This window comes from Daphnia pulicaria, chromosome 1 (genome assembly GCF_021234035.1).
Source record: "Daphnia pulicaria isolate SC F1-1A chromosome 1, SC_F0-13Bv2, whole genome shotgun sequence".
Taxonomy (NCBI): domain Eukaryota; kingdom Metazoa; phylum Arthropoda; class Branchiopoda; order Diplostraca; family Daphniidae; genus Daphnia; species Daphnia pulicaria.
This window is the reverse complement of record NC_060913.1, coordinates 14678996-14696660: the sequence shown is the minus strand read 5'-3', so window position 1 is coordinate 14696660 and position 17665 is coordinate 14678996. Positions and strand designations below refer to the sequence as shown.

At 42.5% G+C, this 17665-nt stretch overlaps 2 protein-coding genes across 5 annotated transcripts; both read right to left on the bottom strand.

Annotated features, from left to right (window-relative positions):
• Nucleotides 1-3406: 3406 nt before the first annotated feature.
• On the bottom strand, nucleotides 3407-10764 carry LOC124334584. The gene is made up of 3 exons (XM_046789064.1): nucleotides 6304-10764; nucleotides 5518-5671; nucleotides 3407-5394 (listed from the first exon to the last, which is right to left on the bottom strand). Exons 1-3 carry the CDS (start codon nucleotides 6640-6642, stop codon nucleotides 4307-4309), a joined length of 1581 nt encoding a protein of 526 aa, XP_046645020.1. The 5' UTR covers nucleotides 6643-10764; the 3' UTR covers nucleotides 3407-4306.
• An 85-nt stretch (nucleotides 10765-10849) lies between these two features.
• LOC124332573 (ubiquitin carboxyl-terminal hydrolase 19-like) lies at nucleotides 10850-16621 on the bottom strand. 4 transcript variants are annotated; one of them, XM_046788898.1, is made up of 16 exons: nucleotides 16486-16621; nucleotides 16303-16415; nucleotides 15883-16093; nucleotides 15660-15817; nucleotides 15412-15596; nucleotides 15072-15341; nucleotides 14771-14997; nucleotides 14533-14709; nucleotides 14072-14467; nucleotides 13893-14000; nucleotides 13684-13829; nucleotides 13118-13347; nucleotides 12527-12788; nucleotides 12297-12437; nucleotides 12049-12212; nucleotides 10850-11956 (listed from the first exon to the last, which is right to left on the bottom strand). In XM_046788898.1, exons 3-16 carry the CDS (start codon nucleotides 16066-16068, stop codon nucleotides 11796-11798), a joined length of 2811 nt encoding a protein of 936 aa, XP_046644854.1. In that variant the 5' UTR covers nucleotides 16069-16093; nucleotides 16303-16415; nucleotides 16486-16621; the 3' UTR covers nucleotides 10850-11795. The 4 variants fall into 4 exon arrangements, with proteins under 4 accessions (XP_046644854.1, XP_046644855.1, XP_046644852.1 ...); XM_046788899.1 differs by having other exon boundaries at nucleotides 16303-16392; XM_046788896.1 differs by having other exon boundaries at nucleotides 15883-16069; nucleotides 16486-16620.
• Between the last annotated feature and the right edge of the window lie 1044 nt (nucleotides 16622-17665).

The window sequence follows — 17665 nt, the reverse complement described above, 5'->3', positions numbered from 1 at the left end:
GATCATGGAAATTGCTATGCGTGTGGGTAACAAGAGTGACGGCGGCAAGCGAAAATATCCGACACATCATATCTATACCAGGAAAGCACACACACACAAAAACAACATCTGAACGAACTGCTTTCTCGAATTTAACACGCAAATCACGGTTTTTCTGTGTCTACGTGAAAAAAAAACAACACCGCAACCGCTTCATCCGGCCGCGTTCGTCACGACACGACCCCCCGTGGGCGGATTTGATCTGCAATAAATAATGAGTGCGCATAGAGTCGCTGGGGGGAAAAGAAATCAAATCAAATCAAATAGGCACTCCCACGTTATTTTGTATACACGAGATTTGAACGAAAATTGGGGCTCCCGCCACTTCATCTATATAGCGTGTCGCGATGACGGTGGAATTCCCCCAGAAGCCGGCGGCCAGTTGGGGGATCCCCGACGCCGGTACCGACATCGCCGACTGCCTCGGCCGCGCCAATTAAGTCATCGTTAAAGACGCCCAAAAAAAAAAAAAAGAGTATGTAGCATATAGAGTCTATAAATACTACTACGTAGTACCGGTGAAAAGTGGCCCGAGGACATTCGTGTCCCTGTTTGTCTCAATTTTGTTTTTTTTATTTTTCTACCTGGAAAGATTTTGAAAAGATTTTTTCTTTTGAGAAAAACAAAAATTTGTTTGATAAGTCAAGAGATTCGATACGTTCCAGATTACGACATGCACAGGAGTTATGGCTGGCGGAAAAATCTAAAAATATTTACCTATCAAAGTGCAATATTTCACGGCTAAAACTGAATATATACTCTGAGTAAATTGGTCGATTGCTCTTGGCCATCACTGTGGGGGGGGCTTGCTGAGAGGCAATGAGATATGTGACGTCATCACTGTCACTTTGCTCTGACCTCATTTTTTGTTTTTTTTTCTCACCGTCGTCCGTTCAGAATATTCCAACTTGCATTTCTTCTTCCTTTACACTTTTCGTTTTGAACGGTCGACTGCGCTGGCGGCCGTATTTTTAGCGTTTCCCAAAATTCCGCCTTATTAAGACTTTCCAACTGGGCGACGAAAATCGTCGAGTCGCCCTGAGCCCCTGACTGTCCCGCACGCACTTGTGTAGAGGGTCCATCGGTCTTTATCGGTTTGATAAAGTGTTTAAAGTACAAACGAAGAATCAAAGTTTATTCACGTAGTCTGCTCGAAATGTCAAAACAAATTTGATCCGTCATCTATTGGGAAATTACGTGAGTAGGGCTAATGGAAAATGCCCACGAAATGCCAAACTGAACTTTGATATTATTGGATAAAACAAACTCTTTACGAGAGAGGAGAGGATATGTAATTTTGATGGTCGCCCCCGGTGCACCTGTCAGATGTAAAAAGTAAAAACAACGTACGTCAGTCGCTTATTATTGTCGTCGTTTTCATATATTTTTTTTCCTATACTTGCGATATAGAATAAAACAAGAGCTCAATAGAATCAATAGATCATCGATATTACTATGTACACACGGAGCAATCGAGAAAAAGAAGAAGAAAAATAAAATGTAGACGCAAAAGTCGGCCCCCGATGATGAGATTGTAGCCGGCGGCTAATCAATGGCGGATGTCCGGCTCGTGTTTTCTTTTTTTTTTCTTTTTTATTCTACGTATAATACCTTTTGAGTTTTGTTGTTGGAAGAGAAGAGAGAAAGAGTCACGCGCAGTCCTTATTTAAAAAAATGACAAAAGAGAAAAGAAAAAAGAAAAAAACAAAACAAAAACAAGATGGGAACGAGGAAGAATCATTTTATCACTGCAGTCACTGCAGTCTCCCATTAAAAAAATTTGTGATGGAAATGATCATCCGTTGCACGATAAACATCAATTCAACAGCACGATTACAAAACCTAGTCAGGTGATTTTTGATTGAAACGTCGCCTTTGGCGCAACACTGTCAGGTGGCTTTCATTAACATTTCGTCACGCGTCCCATACACGTTGACGAAATGTCAACTTATTAATAGCAGTATTTGAAGGGGAGAAGCCGGTGGAATATTACTCGGAATCGATTTCGTTTCACTGATGCGGAACTCGGGGGGGTTTTTTTTCGGGAAAACAAAAAGGAGAGTACAGACATTATTGTGCGGTGTGATTGCTATTATGACGTCACATAAAAACAAAAAAAAGCAACTCTAGTTCACGAATATAGTGCCAGAGCAAAAATTGGTTACTATACAATCAGTCTGGGGATTTTCCCAGCAGCTTTCCATTCCGCGAGCTGCGGTTTATTTTCATTTACTTTTTATTGATTAAAAAAAAAGAAAGAAAAGAAAAGAGGTAGAAAAAGAGAGAGAAAAGAACGGTACTGAATCCGGATAGGTATACAGTCGATTACAGGAGACTAGATATATAAGAATAATAATAAGAAGAAGTCCCAGTTTGTTGTATAGAGCCAAACAGCGGGTTTCCTCTTGTTGTATAATGCAACCCGGGCGTCCTGCTCCTATTGTCTGGCCATAGTTAAAGGTACAGAAGCAGCTACCACTGGACAACAACGCCAGACGTGATCCGGTTTACCAGAGGCTGCAGCTATAGCGCAAAATAGCCCCTAAATATTGTACAATCCAGCGGACTGCAATGCGCTTATATTGTGTCGTTCTGGCTGTTGTCAAATATTATTATTCCACCCTTTTTATTTTGAAGGGCAGGATCAAAAGAGATATAGAGAGAGACGACAGGAAAGGAAACAAGTTTTTTTTTTCTTTTTTCCTTTTTCCCCTTGGTGGCACGACGTGACGTGATAACCGCAACGAATTAATTGTTTCGGCCAAAGGTGCCGTGTCCCGCGAGCTTCTCTCCTTTCGTTAAGAGCCATTCCCGGAGTTCTTCGGGAATTCCGTCTTTTTTTTATTTTATTTTTTAATTTCTTTACAAATCTTTTCTTTCGTATCCCGAATTCAATGCTGGTGTCTTTTGCTACTATCTACTTCATTTTAACGAGTGCTGCTGATGGTCACTTCTTTCATCTCCATTTTCTCGGCTGTTTTATAGCCGAGGGAATTTCCACGATTCAACTGTCTCTCAGTTGGTATCACTGGCTCTTTTTGCTTGCTGGTCTTTTATCGTTCCAAATATTTTTCGGTTCAAATGACAAGAAAATTGACAAAATTCTTTTAAACGACACGAAACATATTTGTGTGTATATCAGCTCTTATGTAATATCACACATCCAGACACAACCGGTTGGTGAAATATCAGGGGTGTTCACCGAAAAAAAAAAAAAAATCTTTTCTTATTTACACGGTAGTACAAAAAACTTACAAAAAGTACAAAAGTACAAAAACATCTTTTTTTTTATGAAAAAAGTTACAAAATTTCCTCTTTTTTTTCTTTTTTTTTTCAATTGATTTTTTGTGTTGAATAATAATAAAAGGATATATACATGAACAGTTGTTTTTTTTAAAAGAGAATTTTTACAAAAATGTCGTATAGAAAAAAGAATGAAAATAGTAGTCGGGAGAAATTGGGTTTTTGTTTGTTCAGAGATAGTTGTTGATGATGGGACACTCAGCATCACAAAATCAGATACAGATCAATTGGCGGTGTATCCAACAGTGGTGGTGGTTTTGAGACACACACAGAGGGATATATTAGATTGATTCGAAAGGAAAATAAATGAAATGTCAAAATACGTCATCGACGAGCGGGCCACAAATTTATAAATTAGAACGGTTGACCTTGTTCGGTTGGTTTTTGCTGTACAAAAATATGATGTTCTCCTTTCATATACACACGAATACATATATTTTAACTGACATATCGGGGACATATTTTTTCTTCTTTTTTTTCAGTTTTCCTCTTTTTTTGTTCCAAATTTTTAAATTTGCCCAATAGGTCGTCAAAAAATAGGACACTGAATTTCATTAACACGACAATTAGCAATTGGCCTGGAAGAGGTAAAAATATTTAGTGCTCATTTACATCATCAGAAAACCAAGGGAAATTTAAAAAAAAAAAACGACTAGTCTTTCCTTCCTTCAAATAACGAACATTCGTAACACCGTATAGGACGACACGCTCATCACTGGTGACGCATCATGTATAGCCTGAGAGAGACTTTTGGATGGGGGGAGGGGGCAGCACAGAATGGCGGAAATAAATAGCAAATTTGTTTTTGTTTGGGGAATTCGAGCGACAAATTTTTTTTTTTTTTTTTCGTTTTTTTTTTCTTTTTTTGTTCTGGAATTTTTTTCGTGAAAAAAAAAATGATACGATTAAATATTTTTTTTCAAGAAAAAAAATATTCAAGTATAGGGCTCAGATAAATAGATAATCAAGCACAGGCGCATTCCTTGACGATGGCTCCTTCCCATTTGGTTGTGGTCAACTGGGCCGGATTTTCCTGATCGTAGTGGACGACCTGAACGCTGTCCAATTTGCTCGGCGTGCAGCACAGTTTGGGCACGAGGCGCTTGTTGATGGTGTGCAAGTAGCCCTGGAACAGGGCGTGGTTGCTGGCCGGGTTAGTCACGGCGTGCTGGTGCTGACTGGTGAACTGGGCGTAGTGGCAATCGCCTTTGCACATGAAGATGTCGATTTCGCTTGGCTCGAGTATCCAATCGAATCCGGGCAGCTGGCGGAAGTTGATCTTGAGCGAATGCGGGCAACATTTCTTACTCTTTTTGGTGTTGCTGGAACAGTCACTTCCGCCGGATTTGCCCTTCTTGGCTGGCCCCGAGTACTGGCCAAGGAGAATGTCCTTGGGTTGAGGAGCCGTTCGTTTCTTGTTGCTCGAATTGTTGTTGCTGTTGTTGTTGTTCTTGTTGCTCTTCACCGCATTCTTTTTGCCGATGTGGCGTTTGACTCGACCGCCGCCGCCGCCGCCGCCGCTGCTGCTATCAGCTTCCTGGCCGCCGGATGAGACTTCCATCAAGCGGAGTTGAGCGCTGAGGCGCCAGTGCCTGAGCGAGCGACAATCTCGACCGTGGCAGACAACGCTCACGGTCAAAACGTGATCGTCGTCTAACTGGTTGCTGTTTTGATTGTTCAACTCGTTTAACCAATCGTCCAACATTTGTCCACGGGCTCCCAAATCGGGTTTGATACTGTTGTTGCTGGCGCTGCTCCTGTCGTCCAGAGATGATTCCAAATCATCCGGGCCGATCACTACAACGTTCCGGTTGGCGCTAGGGCGATGGGATTCGATCCGGACGTGCAGATTCCACGACCTGAGACTACGGAACGGATTCTTCATCCTAATAGAGTTGGAGTCAGATCGATCAGAGGACCAGTGCAATTCCAGCGGATGCGAAGATTCGGCCTCCAATCGGCTGCTCCCATCGGACGAGTACGGGGCCCGGAAACGCAATTTCCAGGCGACTCCGCGTGACTCAACGTGACGGCGCAGGGCTCCAACGTCACCTGTGTAGAAATTAATAAATATTTGTATTTAAAAAAAAAAAAAAAATCATTAGCCAAAGAAATCTTTTAACATTTATATGTAAAAATAGAATCAAATTAGTCCTGGAAAAATTGAGCACTTACGATGATTGAGAATGACCGTTTCACGGCGCTCGTCTTCTTCCTGATTGGCGGAGAATTGGCGGTACTCATCGGCCGACAACTGCATTTCATCATCCTCAAAGTAGTTCAGCAACTGGTGGCGTTGTCGATCATACTCGTCCCGCGTGATGTTCACCTGTACAACAAACAATAATCACGCTCATTAATACACAGAGATTCACTGGCTGTTCATTTTGTTGTTGAAATATTTTTATCGCTATTCAACCTCGTAAGGCGCATCTCACACACCCCCAACAATGTGTGGAAAATAACTCACAGTTCAATAAAGATAAAAAGCTATATGGCGAACCAGGTTTCCCAGCAACAGCTCGGACGACACGGCCAACAACTCAATCTCGTCAAACAGCCTCGTATGTCCCTATGGAACTACATTGACTAGATATTCCGGTACATTCGGCGCTGAGTGCTCATCAGCATGCATAAATGCGCGCACGCAAATATGACCTACTGTATTAAGCCATACAAGGACAGCGATAAGATCTGCATCGACGAGTTACATATACATATTTTCGAATTGACTGTGGATATTCCTTCCAGCATCATCACGGCCATTTTTTCGTCTAGTAACCAACCTGTTCCGTGGTATACCACATCCATTTTCATATACACACTACATAGTACACTAGAGGGTTAACTACATTTCCGGGAAAGTTTGGAAATGATTGTCGATTTCTATATAAGCATCTGTGTATCTTATGGCAACACTGGTCATAAGTTCTATAAGCCATAAGGGAAGGCTATTGTTACCTTGGAGAGATCGGGTACTTTTGTGAGCCCCAATTCGCGTAAGAGAATTTGCTGGAACTGTCTGAGACCCTCGTCGGTGGGGAAGTAAAAACGATCAATGTCCAGCTCGTCGGTTGATGGCGACGTGGCTTCCGCATCCTCCGCCGGTCCATCCGAGTTGCTGGTGAGTTGTTGATGGCCTTTATTACTGGGCCGGCTGTTGTGATGTCGGATGGTGTAAGCGGCGCAGCCGGAACAAACGACACCCCACACAAAGATGACGATGACAGCACTGAGCAAGAAACCCATTCCGAGTCCCTGCTGATTTCCGTGTTGATACATGTGACAGTGATTGGCCATTCCATTAACCGTCGAGCCAATCTTACTCTCGTGAATTCTCGTAGACGAAATCACGGACAAAAAATGCCACCAAACAATCAAAAGTCGTGATCGATCTCAATCAAAATCCATCGACACACGGCAGAAATGCTCAAAAAAGATGTTGGAACGGGAGCGTGAAATGTGCACTACTGGTTGTCCCGGGAAAAAAAAAAACTTTTGGCGTCTTTGGCGTGAGAGAGAGAGAGAGAGAGAGAAACTTGTGGCGTGTGACAGGTGGAGCGGTTAAGAGTCGACTGAGTCGCGGACGGGACCAGCGCTACCTTGCCTTTTAAAATGTGGTCTGCCCCTGCTGTACCGTGTGCGTGTGTGGATACTCTCACTCTCTCGTCGTTCGCCTTGGACCGTCGCGGGTAGAACAGGAGAGTGGGGTGAGGAGGGTGGGGGGAGGGGAGGAGTTTAAAACTCCTCCCGTGAAACCGGTTGATAAAAAGGAAAACAAAAAAAAAGAATGGAAGCGAAAATCAAACAAACAAAGTAGTAGGTAGATTATTTTATTGGAATCATCTCTATATGGGACATATCCAACTCGTTTGCATGAAGTTCGTGATTACGTTCCACAAATCACGGAAAGGTCCAAATATGTCTACTTAAAACCCGTGCAGAAAGACGTGTATGGTAATTAGTTATTTGTTGCATTGACAAACGGACGCCCATTGGCATGGCAATGACACGGCTGGAATCTGAGAAACGAATTGCCTCAGCTCTTTCAGGTGAATCACACATCTAAATAATTCCATCATCGATTCATCATTGATTTTCCGCTTTTTTTTTCTTAAATTCTAAATAAGGGAGTTTCCGTTTAGCCGGAAGGATATCAAATTGAATGTCCTTTTTCGCCTGGAGGGACCCGCGAAATCAAAATTGAATTGAAAAAATCATCGCTAAAACAAGTTCTCATTTTTTTTGTCTGAAAAGAAACGACGAGATACAATGTGACAACATGATGGTTCTCATGATAGGAAGGACCGAAACATTTGAATAACTCACGACATACCATATACAGTCGGCACTTTAATCATACGTGGAAATGGAGGGGGTAACATTAGTTTTGCGATAATAATTAGCCACGGCTTGACGTGTATTAGAACCTACTAGATTGAACGTCAAACCAGATGAGGCACTTTTTCTCCCTCTGTTTTCTCCCCCTCGATTCCCACGAAATCGTAATAGAAAACAAGGAACCAGACAGAATTTCGGGAAAGCAGGAGAAGAAGAAGAAAGAAAAAGCATTGTTTATAAAGACGAGTTATTCCTGGTAGGTAGGTAGGTTGGTACGTAGGTAGGAACGACGTGGAAAATCATCCGTGAAACGGAGAACAAAGAGTTGCATTGACACCCGGGCAAGATGGAGAACTTTTTAAACGACAACAACATTCCTATGGTGTAAAAGAAATCTATCCGGTATTGATGTTACTCGGGGGCAGTCATTATGTAACCAGTTAAATCACAGACGTTGAAAGGAAAGACAACAAAAAGGGGGGAAAAAGAGCGGCGAACAAAATATTTAATCTCTCCATCATTATTTGGCGAATGGTCACCATGTTTGGCAGATCCAGGAGCCGGATGAAAACATATCCAAACAGACTACCGAAAAAGAAACGACAAGAAAAATTGCCCAATCATCTTTCGTTGCTTCTCTTTCTCCTTTCCCATTCTGTTGGCTATTTAATTAGCGCCTACCAACGTCACAGGATTCCCCTAGTGAAAAAGGAGAAAAACCTGGGCCCATTCAAAAAATTGTTTTGACACATAAGAGCTGCTACTGTACGCCAGTTAATTCTCTCACTTGACTTTACGAGCAATTCAAAAAGGAAAAAAAAAGAAGCGTCGAGCTGCAAAGTTAGCCGAGGATTACCCACTGTGAGTGAAAATGGTGTGTGTTTCCGTTTCGGTTTTTTGGGCTCGAGTGAAGCAAACGAAATTATAGCCTATCGTTGCGGGGGAAAAGGGGAAGTCCCCGCTCAGTTTGAACTCGTTCAAATTTCTTTTAATGAGCACATTTTTTTTCCGACTTGGAAGAAATAGCGAGAGAGAGAGAGAGAGAGAGAGAGAGCAGTCAAGGCTTGAAAGTAATTAGCCATCAAGAGCTGCAAGCACGGCGCCCAAAACAAAAGACGCTAAATGGTTGGGCCGTGCGTGGCGGTACCACCACCAGCAGCAGCAGCAACAGCAACACGGTGGGAAATGTCTCGTGTTGTCTTGTTATTACGTGCCAGATTGAGCGGAGAAAGGCAAACAAGCGGAACACAACAGCGGCAGGCTCACTGCTATCCAGATTCCCGAACAGAAGAACCCGATCAACAAACGAATCCTTTTTTTTCTCTCTCTCTTTCTGCGGGATGCCATTCCGGATCCCCGACCTCCCAACAGGAACGCGCAACAGCAAGTCGCAAAGGCTTTGTCATGGTAGTATCCATAACCCTATCTAACTTGTTCTATTCGAGGCCATCCGACCCAATTTTCCCTCCTGAGGCAACAAGAAAACCAAAAATATTTGAAAAAACCGGTCAAATTTGCGTAGCCAAATAAAGAGATGAGCGCTTGCGTACGCAGTACGCACTGCTTGCATGTATCCAAACAGGCTGCTGATGGTTATCACCATTGCCCATCGCATTTCTGCATTATTAAGGCGACGACAAGTATCTAGATTCTAGAATCTTTTTAACTTTTATTTCCAAATAAAGAGTAGACGAAAAAAAGAATCTTATTCCGTTAGAACGAGACAAGATCGGGAATTTACCGGCACGTGGTGAATAGACTAAAAGACGATGGTTCTCTTCATATAATCGGTACACACGAGCATCGCGGATTACATCGCTCCAATAACCATGGCAACAGCAAAGATAAAACTTAAAAACAAAATAGACAAAAAGGAAAGTCCAACCAAAAACCAGAAGGAAGAATCCTTGGCGCTAAACAATCTCCGAGACACGTTGATCCGCTCCACACTCCGCGGGGAGGGACCATGGGGTTTTCCTTCCGTCAAAAAGTCCTTCCGGTCATTTTAACCGTAAAGCGCAGTGTGATATACTGCTATTTTAACCAACACACGGTGAGTAGGGGAATTTTCCTTATTCTTTTTCTCAAAATGTTTTCAAGTGTGAAGAATATCAACATGACATTTGAATTCGCGGAATTCATCCACGTCCACCCAGATAAGTTCAACAAGACCCCAAGTGCACAAATCAAATAGAACGCAACTTGTGTAACATGTTCTTGGATGGGATCAACAGGTGCAATTTCGTTCATGACGATTGTCCAACAATAAAACAATTCCTTCAACCGTTTTGTTGTCGTTTCGCATTGTCACGACACGAAGTTGACGCTCGACAAAAACTCAAACTCCTTTCTAATTTTGTTTGTTTGCTCACGTAATACGAGGACTGGGCATCTCCAGTCGACGACATTCCAGCGATAAAAGACAAATAAAAGATTCTTACCTGCACTGGTGCAGTCAGTAGTCTCAGGTGAATTCCCCAACAGCTATTTCTAGCTTCGTGTCAGCTCGCTGGCATCAGTTTGTTTGTTACTTGCGTACAAATGTAATTGCCACGTCGGTCGCTATTTGGTCATTTTCTATTGTCTTTATCTGCTGTACACGTACGAAGAAAACAGGCTGTGCACATCGTCGCCGGAATGGGGGCCGGCTAGTGTCAACCTTGGGAGGTGTGGCAGATAAGACAAAAAACCTTCAATAGATCGTAAATTTTCATGACAACGACGCTGAGAGAGTGGGCAAGAGTTGAATCCGGTTTTAGTCTATATTGCATCCGCCTATAGTGTTTGTTTCATCAGCTTCCGTAAAAGACTTGCAATAACGTAGTTACGGACTAGCAGACTAGCTAAGATTAGACGAGTACCAAGGGTCAGGGTGAACCTCGAATTCACTGCCGAATTGAAAATTCCACTCGTCGTCGTCACGTTTTTTCGACGACGCATTTTCTTGTTCCTTCTTTTTTCGAACTTGGAAATCGTCCAGTTTCGGATTCTAATCGGGCGGCGGCTTTGTTTGGGGGAGGGCGACTTAAACAAGATTCGCTCGAGCGTAGGAAAATGTTTGACCAACCGAATATGGACCGATTCTGATGGAGCTGTTTCAATATCCAACTAACAATCCATTGTCGAGAAGCATAAGGGTCAAGAGAAAAAGCAGCGGCGCGATAGGTGACCAATTCATCAAACGATTTACTGGTGCTGAAGAAAACATGTTGCGATACAAGAGCATGATGGCAAGAATAACGTTACCCCCCAGTACAGATTTATCCGCGCATCGCAAACAACTTTCAAACACTTCATGAATATCAAAATGGGGGGTAGAAGAAATCGAAAACCGGCAAAAAAACACACACACACAGAACACATTCCCGAGGAAAAAGTGACGAAAAATTAGAAAGGGGACAAGTACAGTGTAGCCGGAGGTAGAAGAAAACTACATTCAAACGAGAACAAGACGCATAAAGAAAGTACTAATCGATTCCTGGGATCTATCTATGCAACAGCCTGACACGTCAATTCAAATAGGAATACGAGGCGGGCGACAGTGACACAATGCAACTCGTTCTTCAAATTAGGTTCAAATACTTGATAGATATATAGAATTATAGATTTGAGCGCAAGAACGAAATTTCCCGAGAAAGGAGAAAAGGTGTGTCGTTGAAACCTAGACGCGGTTGAGGACAAAGAGTCAGCTAGAGCGATCATCTAGAAGACAGTTTTTAATGGAAAACTGTCACGCAAGGAAGCCGCAGGGAGGGAAAAAAGGGTAAATATTTGTAGGAAAAAAAAGGATTAGAAAAAAATGTAGAATATAGAAAAAAAGAAGGAAATAAATAGTTACGAGGTATATAAAAAGTTGTAAAGAAAACAAGCCGATTAGTGAAAAGGATGCCCGAGGTAACTCTGCTGTGTAGCTGACCATGTACAGTAGCAACCAAGAAGCTCCACTCTATGATGGGGAGGCAAGAGAGAAAACTAGTGATGAGGAAGGGGGGTTATAGCTAGGTAGGTCACCACTTTGGGCCAGCGAAACGGATTTCACTCAGACTGATTGTAGCGCACGTGTCATCTCCGTATCAACAACACTACTACCTTAATTTTTGCCCCCTCTCGCCTCAATCAATCTCCTCGGGATCGCTGTAATTGAGCTGTACAGGGCTGGCGGACGGACCAGGCGACCCGCGACGTCTTCGGTAAAGCAACAGGTAAGCAGCAGACGTTACGACACTTTCTTCGCAAATGTCTCGCACTTGACGATCGTCCATGCAACGCCACCCTGATTGTTTGCAAAGCAACATAAAACAAACAAAAGAAAGCGTTAGAGAGAGAGAATAAGGCTCCTCGGCAGCAGCGCATAATTCCAATTACCAACGACATCTTTCTGGCTCTTGTCAGACGTAGCTGCCGGGCAACGGGCAAACGACGTGTAGTGACCGTACAAAATGCCGCCGTAGTGATTGACTACCGCATAGAGATCGTAGACAGCCCCGTGTTCAGTGATGCTCGACAAGTAAGGCGATAAATCCAACTGTCTGTAAGTTGAAACAGCAAGAGGGTAGTCAACATTAGCGTGCGTCGCATTAGAAATTGAAGCTGAAGACATAAAAGACACATACTCGACAGGAAAGTGGACCTTTTGGTCGATCTTGTCTCGCCACATCAGATTGCGGAAAGAGAAGCGTTTCAACTGGATGGTGAGGATCTCGGGCAACCGCCACACAGACATTTGTTTTGTGGCTTCCCTATGTTCTTTGCATCTTTGACGCGGAGAAGGAGAGAAAAAAAGAGGCAATCAATAAAACCAGGCGAACGCGAAGAAAAGCCGGGAAAAGGTAATTTGGCTTACTTGGGGCAGTACCAGGCTTCTTCTTTGCTCAAAACTTCCGACTGCATAAATTGCTGGAGGCAATGATGCAAGGTAAGGCGACGTTGGTTGGGCGAGATGTCACCGTCAGCCGACGGATCGGAATTCTCTTGGCTGAGATCCTCGTAGTCGGTCGGTGATTTCACGGTGACGGAGCAGTGATTGGCCGAACGCTCGTCGTTACGCCAGTCAAGAGACAGGAAGATGGGCGATTCATCAGCGTCGAAATCCAATGGCTTGTCACCTGTAAAAGAATCACACGTGTGCGATGGACGGGAAAGAAAACAAAAATATATAAAAGATAATGATTAAAAAAAAAGGAGGGAAGAGATAAGGAAAAACGACGAAAGATAGGACGCAACGAGATAAACTAAACATTGGCGATTTCATTTCATCAAGTGTTTGGCCAGCCTGGTTGTGAGCGTGTGACAGATCGACAAGCGGCTCTAACTGGGGCATCCCGCTGCAATCCTCTTAGATTCTTTTGCAAAGCGCTTAGCTATAGACACACACGGGCATGTGGCGGAGAGGGGGAGCTTAAATTTTCGACAGATGATAGATAGTAGTACTCACCAAGATCCTCTAGTCTCTTTTTCTTCTCGATGCCCTGACCTTGCGAGTCGATCGGCTTGATGAAAAACAAGGGGTACTCTTTCGGTTGCTCCTGCTTCGATTGCTGTAGGCCATCTACTTCTCCTTCTTCTTGGGGAGAAGAAGAAGACGACGACGATGATGAAGACGAATCCATATCTTGATTGCTGCTGTTGTTAGCAGACGGAGGGCAATCCACCTCAACCGAGAACCTAGTGAAGCCGAGCAGCACAATAGAAATCAAATCGCAAGGTTTTGAAAAAAAAAGAGGTAAAAAGCAACAAATGATCACAATAATGCATTCTGATCCGATTACGGATTCGCCTGGCCCGTCTGCTCCACCCGTCTAGACTACACGGTACTTCCTGATCCATCTCCCGCACGGGAAAAAATACTTATCTGCATGAGTACTCGTCTTCCCATATTTGTAATCCGTTCTTCTTCTTTTGAAGCGGCATTCGATTTTCCTGATGGAAAAATCCCCTCGCTCCTATAGCCCCGAGGAATTCGCCAATTTCGACGCACTTGTAAATCGACTGATCACTGACCTGGAGTAGTAAAGCATCGACCGGTAGAGTTTCTGGTAGGTGAGCGAAGATGGCGGCAGACTGACGACAAACGGTTGGGCGATTATATCCGGTTTGGGGCGACACATGGTACGGTGCACCGCGTTCCAGTGCGTTCGTTGGCAATTCTGTCGAACAAATCACAACCAAAATCAAGACGAAATAGGCCTAGCTGAAAGAGGATGTTTTACCTTGTCACAATAAGCAACGCTGTAGCATTTCATGCACCGCTTAAGGATATCACTTTCTTTCTTGCAAGCGGTGCAGTGAGTGTGTTCATCCAGCGGCATCAACACTCGCTGAAAAAACGTTCGACAAGAAATCGGATTACATTCAGATCTTAAGGTACACAAACTGCGTGACCCTTTACCTGAATAACAGCAATGTGGACAAGCGAACCATTATCACTGGGAGCTGTTTCAAAAGCCAAAAGTAAAGCATCTGAATGATTGGTGTTCTGGAGCGAGCTGAGTGGGGCAGCGTCCACCAACCAACGTCGGATGAGACCGTCACGGACTTGTACTAACTCAATTTCAGAGTCGGGCTGGCGAAATCGACCCGCACAAATCCGCTTCAATTCTTCTTTTAATTGTTGAACGCGCTGGCTTGGATCTAACCACAAGGATACTTTGACGGCTCCTCTTTTAGTTCCAGTCAACTCCACTGATTCATCGACACCGTCAAAGTAGACAGTCACAGTAAAACACGATTTAGAGGGGGGCAGAGGTAAGGCCAGATAGAGAAACGGATCAAAAGTGACAGAAATCTAGAAAATACAATTCAAATATAGTATCCAAAGAAAGAGGAAATTGGTTATTTCTTTAAACTCACATTCTGGCAGGCGGGACAGACGAGGGTGGACTTGAATTGGCCTTGAAACAAGTCATCGATGACGGAATCGTTGCGCATCTTGTACACTTGCCAGGCTTCATCGGCAACGATGTGATCTGGCCTTCCATTTGACTCCACAGGAGTAGTCAAGGGTTTAGTCTTGACACGATTAAGATCCTACAAGAGATATACAACAGTTAGTTTACCTTACATGTTCCAAGTGAAAGCAATCCCTTACTTCATGCAAGCCGTCGAGGAGAAAGGCCATAAACTCTTGGGCATCGTGCTGTGCGTAGCCGGAGAATTGGGAGGCACGATTGGCAAGTAAACTCTTCAAATGAGAGGGTTCAATCGAATCACGTTGACCACTCCATAGCTGACGCAAAATAATAGCAAAGGCGATAGCCAGAGATCCACCGAATCCTAATGGATTATCTCGATTGATGTCGGCTTGAAATTTCTTATCTGTTTTACAAGAGGATATCGTGATTTAAGATTCAACATTGACTAACGAAACTGTCTAAAAAAAAAAGACAAACCTAGAAAATAGTTTTTGAGGGGTGTTGTGTTGGCCAATGCCTGCAATACTGCGTTCATGTAGCAGGTATTTCCCAAATTTCCCAGACCAGTATACCCTGCCTTGAAAGACACAACAGAATCTGCAGAGGGTGAAAGAGATATGGAATTTGTTTCTTGGCTAGCATCTTCTTCAAATTTTTTTCTGCTTGCAGGAGAAGGCTTTGCTGCTTTTGGCGGAGCCAGAGATATCCAAGTCTCTTTTTGAATTGAGGGAACAGTCGAAGAGGAATCTAAAAAAGAAAATAAATGATTGAAATTACTCGTTCAGGTTGAAATTCAAACCATTACTGGCTTATTTACCAACTGTGGCTTCCAGGGATTCCCACTTGCTAGTTACGGCTTTAATCAACTTCAGCTCTAAATTGGTAGGTTTAAGGCGATATGTGCATTTTTCAGGCACAATAGTTCCTCTAGTTTCGATTTGCCATTGCATAAGGTCATCTTCTGCCCCAAACGTAGGATACTGCTTTAAAAATCCAGGATCACTATAGGGAAAAATTTAAACATTATTGTCGAGAATTATAAAAGTGAAAAAAATTATTGTTGACCTCGTACGGAAGGTTACAGAAATGCATGTTTCCCCAAAATCCACTCTTAACGATTCCTTGGCAATATTTTTTACATAAAGCGTCACGCTTACAGTTTCGGGGTGATCGTGATGGTCCAGTTTTAAGTTATGGACTGGATGAATAGTGGGACATAATTCCTGTAAATGAGATACAGAAAATTGTTTTAAGAAAAAGTATATCATGTCATGCATTTTCATTTTACCATAGGTAGTGAATCATCAAGAGAGTTTGAACTTGTCCCATTATGTTTTTCTTCATCATCTGACCTACACATGACTTCAGCTTGTCCAGTAGGGTGATTGCTGGCATCTAGGACCCCCGAACTACTAGGGACACTGTTGTTTGGCCGTCTCTCTCCTGCACCTCCTTTTAAACTGCATGTAACCATTCTAAAAAGAACAAATCAGATTTTTCTGAAGGTAACAATTAGTGTTTTTTTGTAATACTTCATAATTAATTTTCGCGACTAATATATATTAAAATTATCATTTGAATTAATTGAAATGAGAGAGCTAGACGTTTGGACCTAGACGTTTTGGATGTTTCACCTGAATTTTACATCAACTGTCACTAGGTTGGTAAACTTATTTAAGTAATGAAATGAGTAAAAAATTGATTTTACCTTTTTCTAATTAGCGACTGTTATGCCACACGCTAATATAAAATGGACACAATGGACGGCAAGGTATACCTAGGGCTGTCGTAATCCAGACTGGATAAGGCAGGACAAAAAGTCTAATATAAGCGATAATATAAGCGATACGGTAGGATTTTAAAACACTTTTGTTAATCAATTAATATTTACTTTCAAATGCACGTGGCTTCAAATCGAGTCCATTTGATTAATCAACAAGAATACAATTGAGTTGAGAAAATTCGCGAAATCGAATCTAAGCAGACGATTTGTCGTGAACTTGATTCACGTAGTCCTGTTATGTCATTGGGAATCCAGTAGCATTGCAGAACACCAGATGGCGTACAAAGGTAGTTTTTTCCATCGACAGGTGGCTTGAAAACTCGTTCAGTGCTACTCACTAGCTCATAAGATATAACAAAATGTGTTACCGTTAAATCCAAAGAAAATATCGAGAATTTTTTATGAAATTCATTAAAAAAAAAAAACTTTAAAGTCATACAGCTGTCATAGTTAACCAATTATACTCATTTCAAATCCAATTTATCTGTGCCATGATGGACACTAGCACATCACATGGATTCACATCAGCAACAAAAGTTTGCACGTGCTCGAGTCTGGACTCCGGAACTTCCGGAGTAAAAGTTCCCGATCCGGACCGGAAGCAAGAAACGTGTTGATGGCAATCGCTTTGAGGAGTTTGAGCCTTTAAAAAAGAAAAGTACTGAAAGCAATACTTGAGTGTTGTCTCCTTTCAAATAGTGAAACCCCTAAAATTTTTCTGTGCCGTGTGGACAGCAGGACGTCAACAGCAAAAGATGACAAAAGTTCGCACGTGCTCGAGTCCGGAAGCAAGAAACGCGTATTCCTCAAATCCTGCATATCCCTATATAATGATGGCAATCGCTTTGAGAGCCTTTCATGAAGAAAAATGTTGCAAGCAACGCTTCAGTATTGTGGTCTTTCTTCAAGTCGTCTTCAAGTGCCCTGTGTAACCCCAGTACCCCACAAATCCTGAAATCCAACGAAGATCAGGCAAAAACGACTACCGGTAAGCTTAAGCGAATTTCTGTTATTTGTAGCTATGATTGAGTATGCTGGACAGGAAAATTATATTTGTGTAATAATAATTACAAGTTTTCAAAGCTCTTGTGTTAAAATTAAGCCGTAATATTGTAGGTACTGAGAGTTTCGGGTTTGAAAAGTCTTTCCATACAAAGATTGAGTAATTTTTTTTTAAATGATTTCATATTTATTTGCTTTTTATTCGTTCAAACAAACAAAACCTGCGGGAAGTCGTGCGTTGAAGCTGTTCAGTATTTTGGTCGCTAATGCCGAAATATTATTGACT

Excerpts from the sequence above, each read along its gene's own strand:
- LOC124334584 (XM_046789064.1), bottom strand. The coding sequence starts at position 6,642 with ATGGCCAATCACTGTCACATGTATCAACACGGAAATCAGCAGGGACTC. Across the intron at positions 5,672-6,303 it reads AAGTACCCGATCTCTCCAAG|GTGAACATCACGCGGGACGA; the intron begins GTAACAATAGCC and ends TTTGTTGTACAG. Across the intron at positions 5,395-5,517 it reads AACGGTCATTCTCAATCATC|GTGACGTTGGAGCCCTGCGC; the intron begins GTAAGTGCTCAA and ends ATTTCTACACAG.
- LOC124332573 (XM_046788898.1), bottom strand. The coding sequence starts at position 16,068 with ATGGTTACATGCAGTTTAAAAGGAGGTGCAGGAGAGAGACGGCCAAAC. Across the intron at positions 14,001-14,071 it reads TCCACATTGCTGTTATTCAG|CGAGTGTTGATGCCGCTGGA; the intron begins GTAAAGGGTCAC and ends ACGTTTTTTCAG. Across the intron at positions 11,957-12,048 it reads GAGCCAGAAAGATGTCGTTG|GGTGGCGTTGCATGGACGAT; the intron begins GTAATTGGAATT and ends GCAAACAATCAG.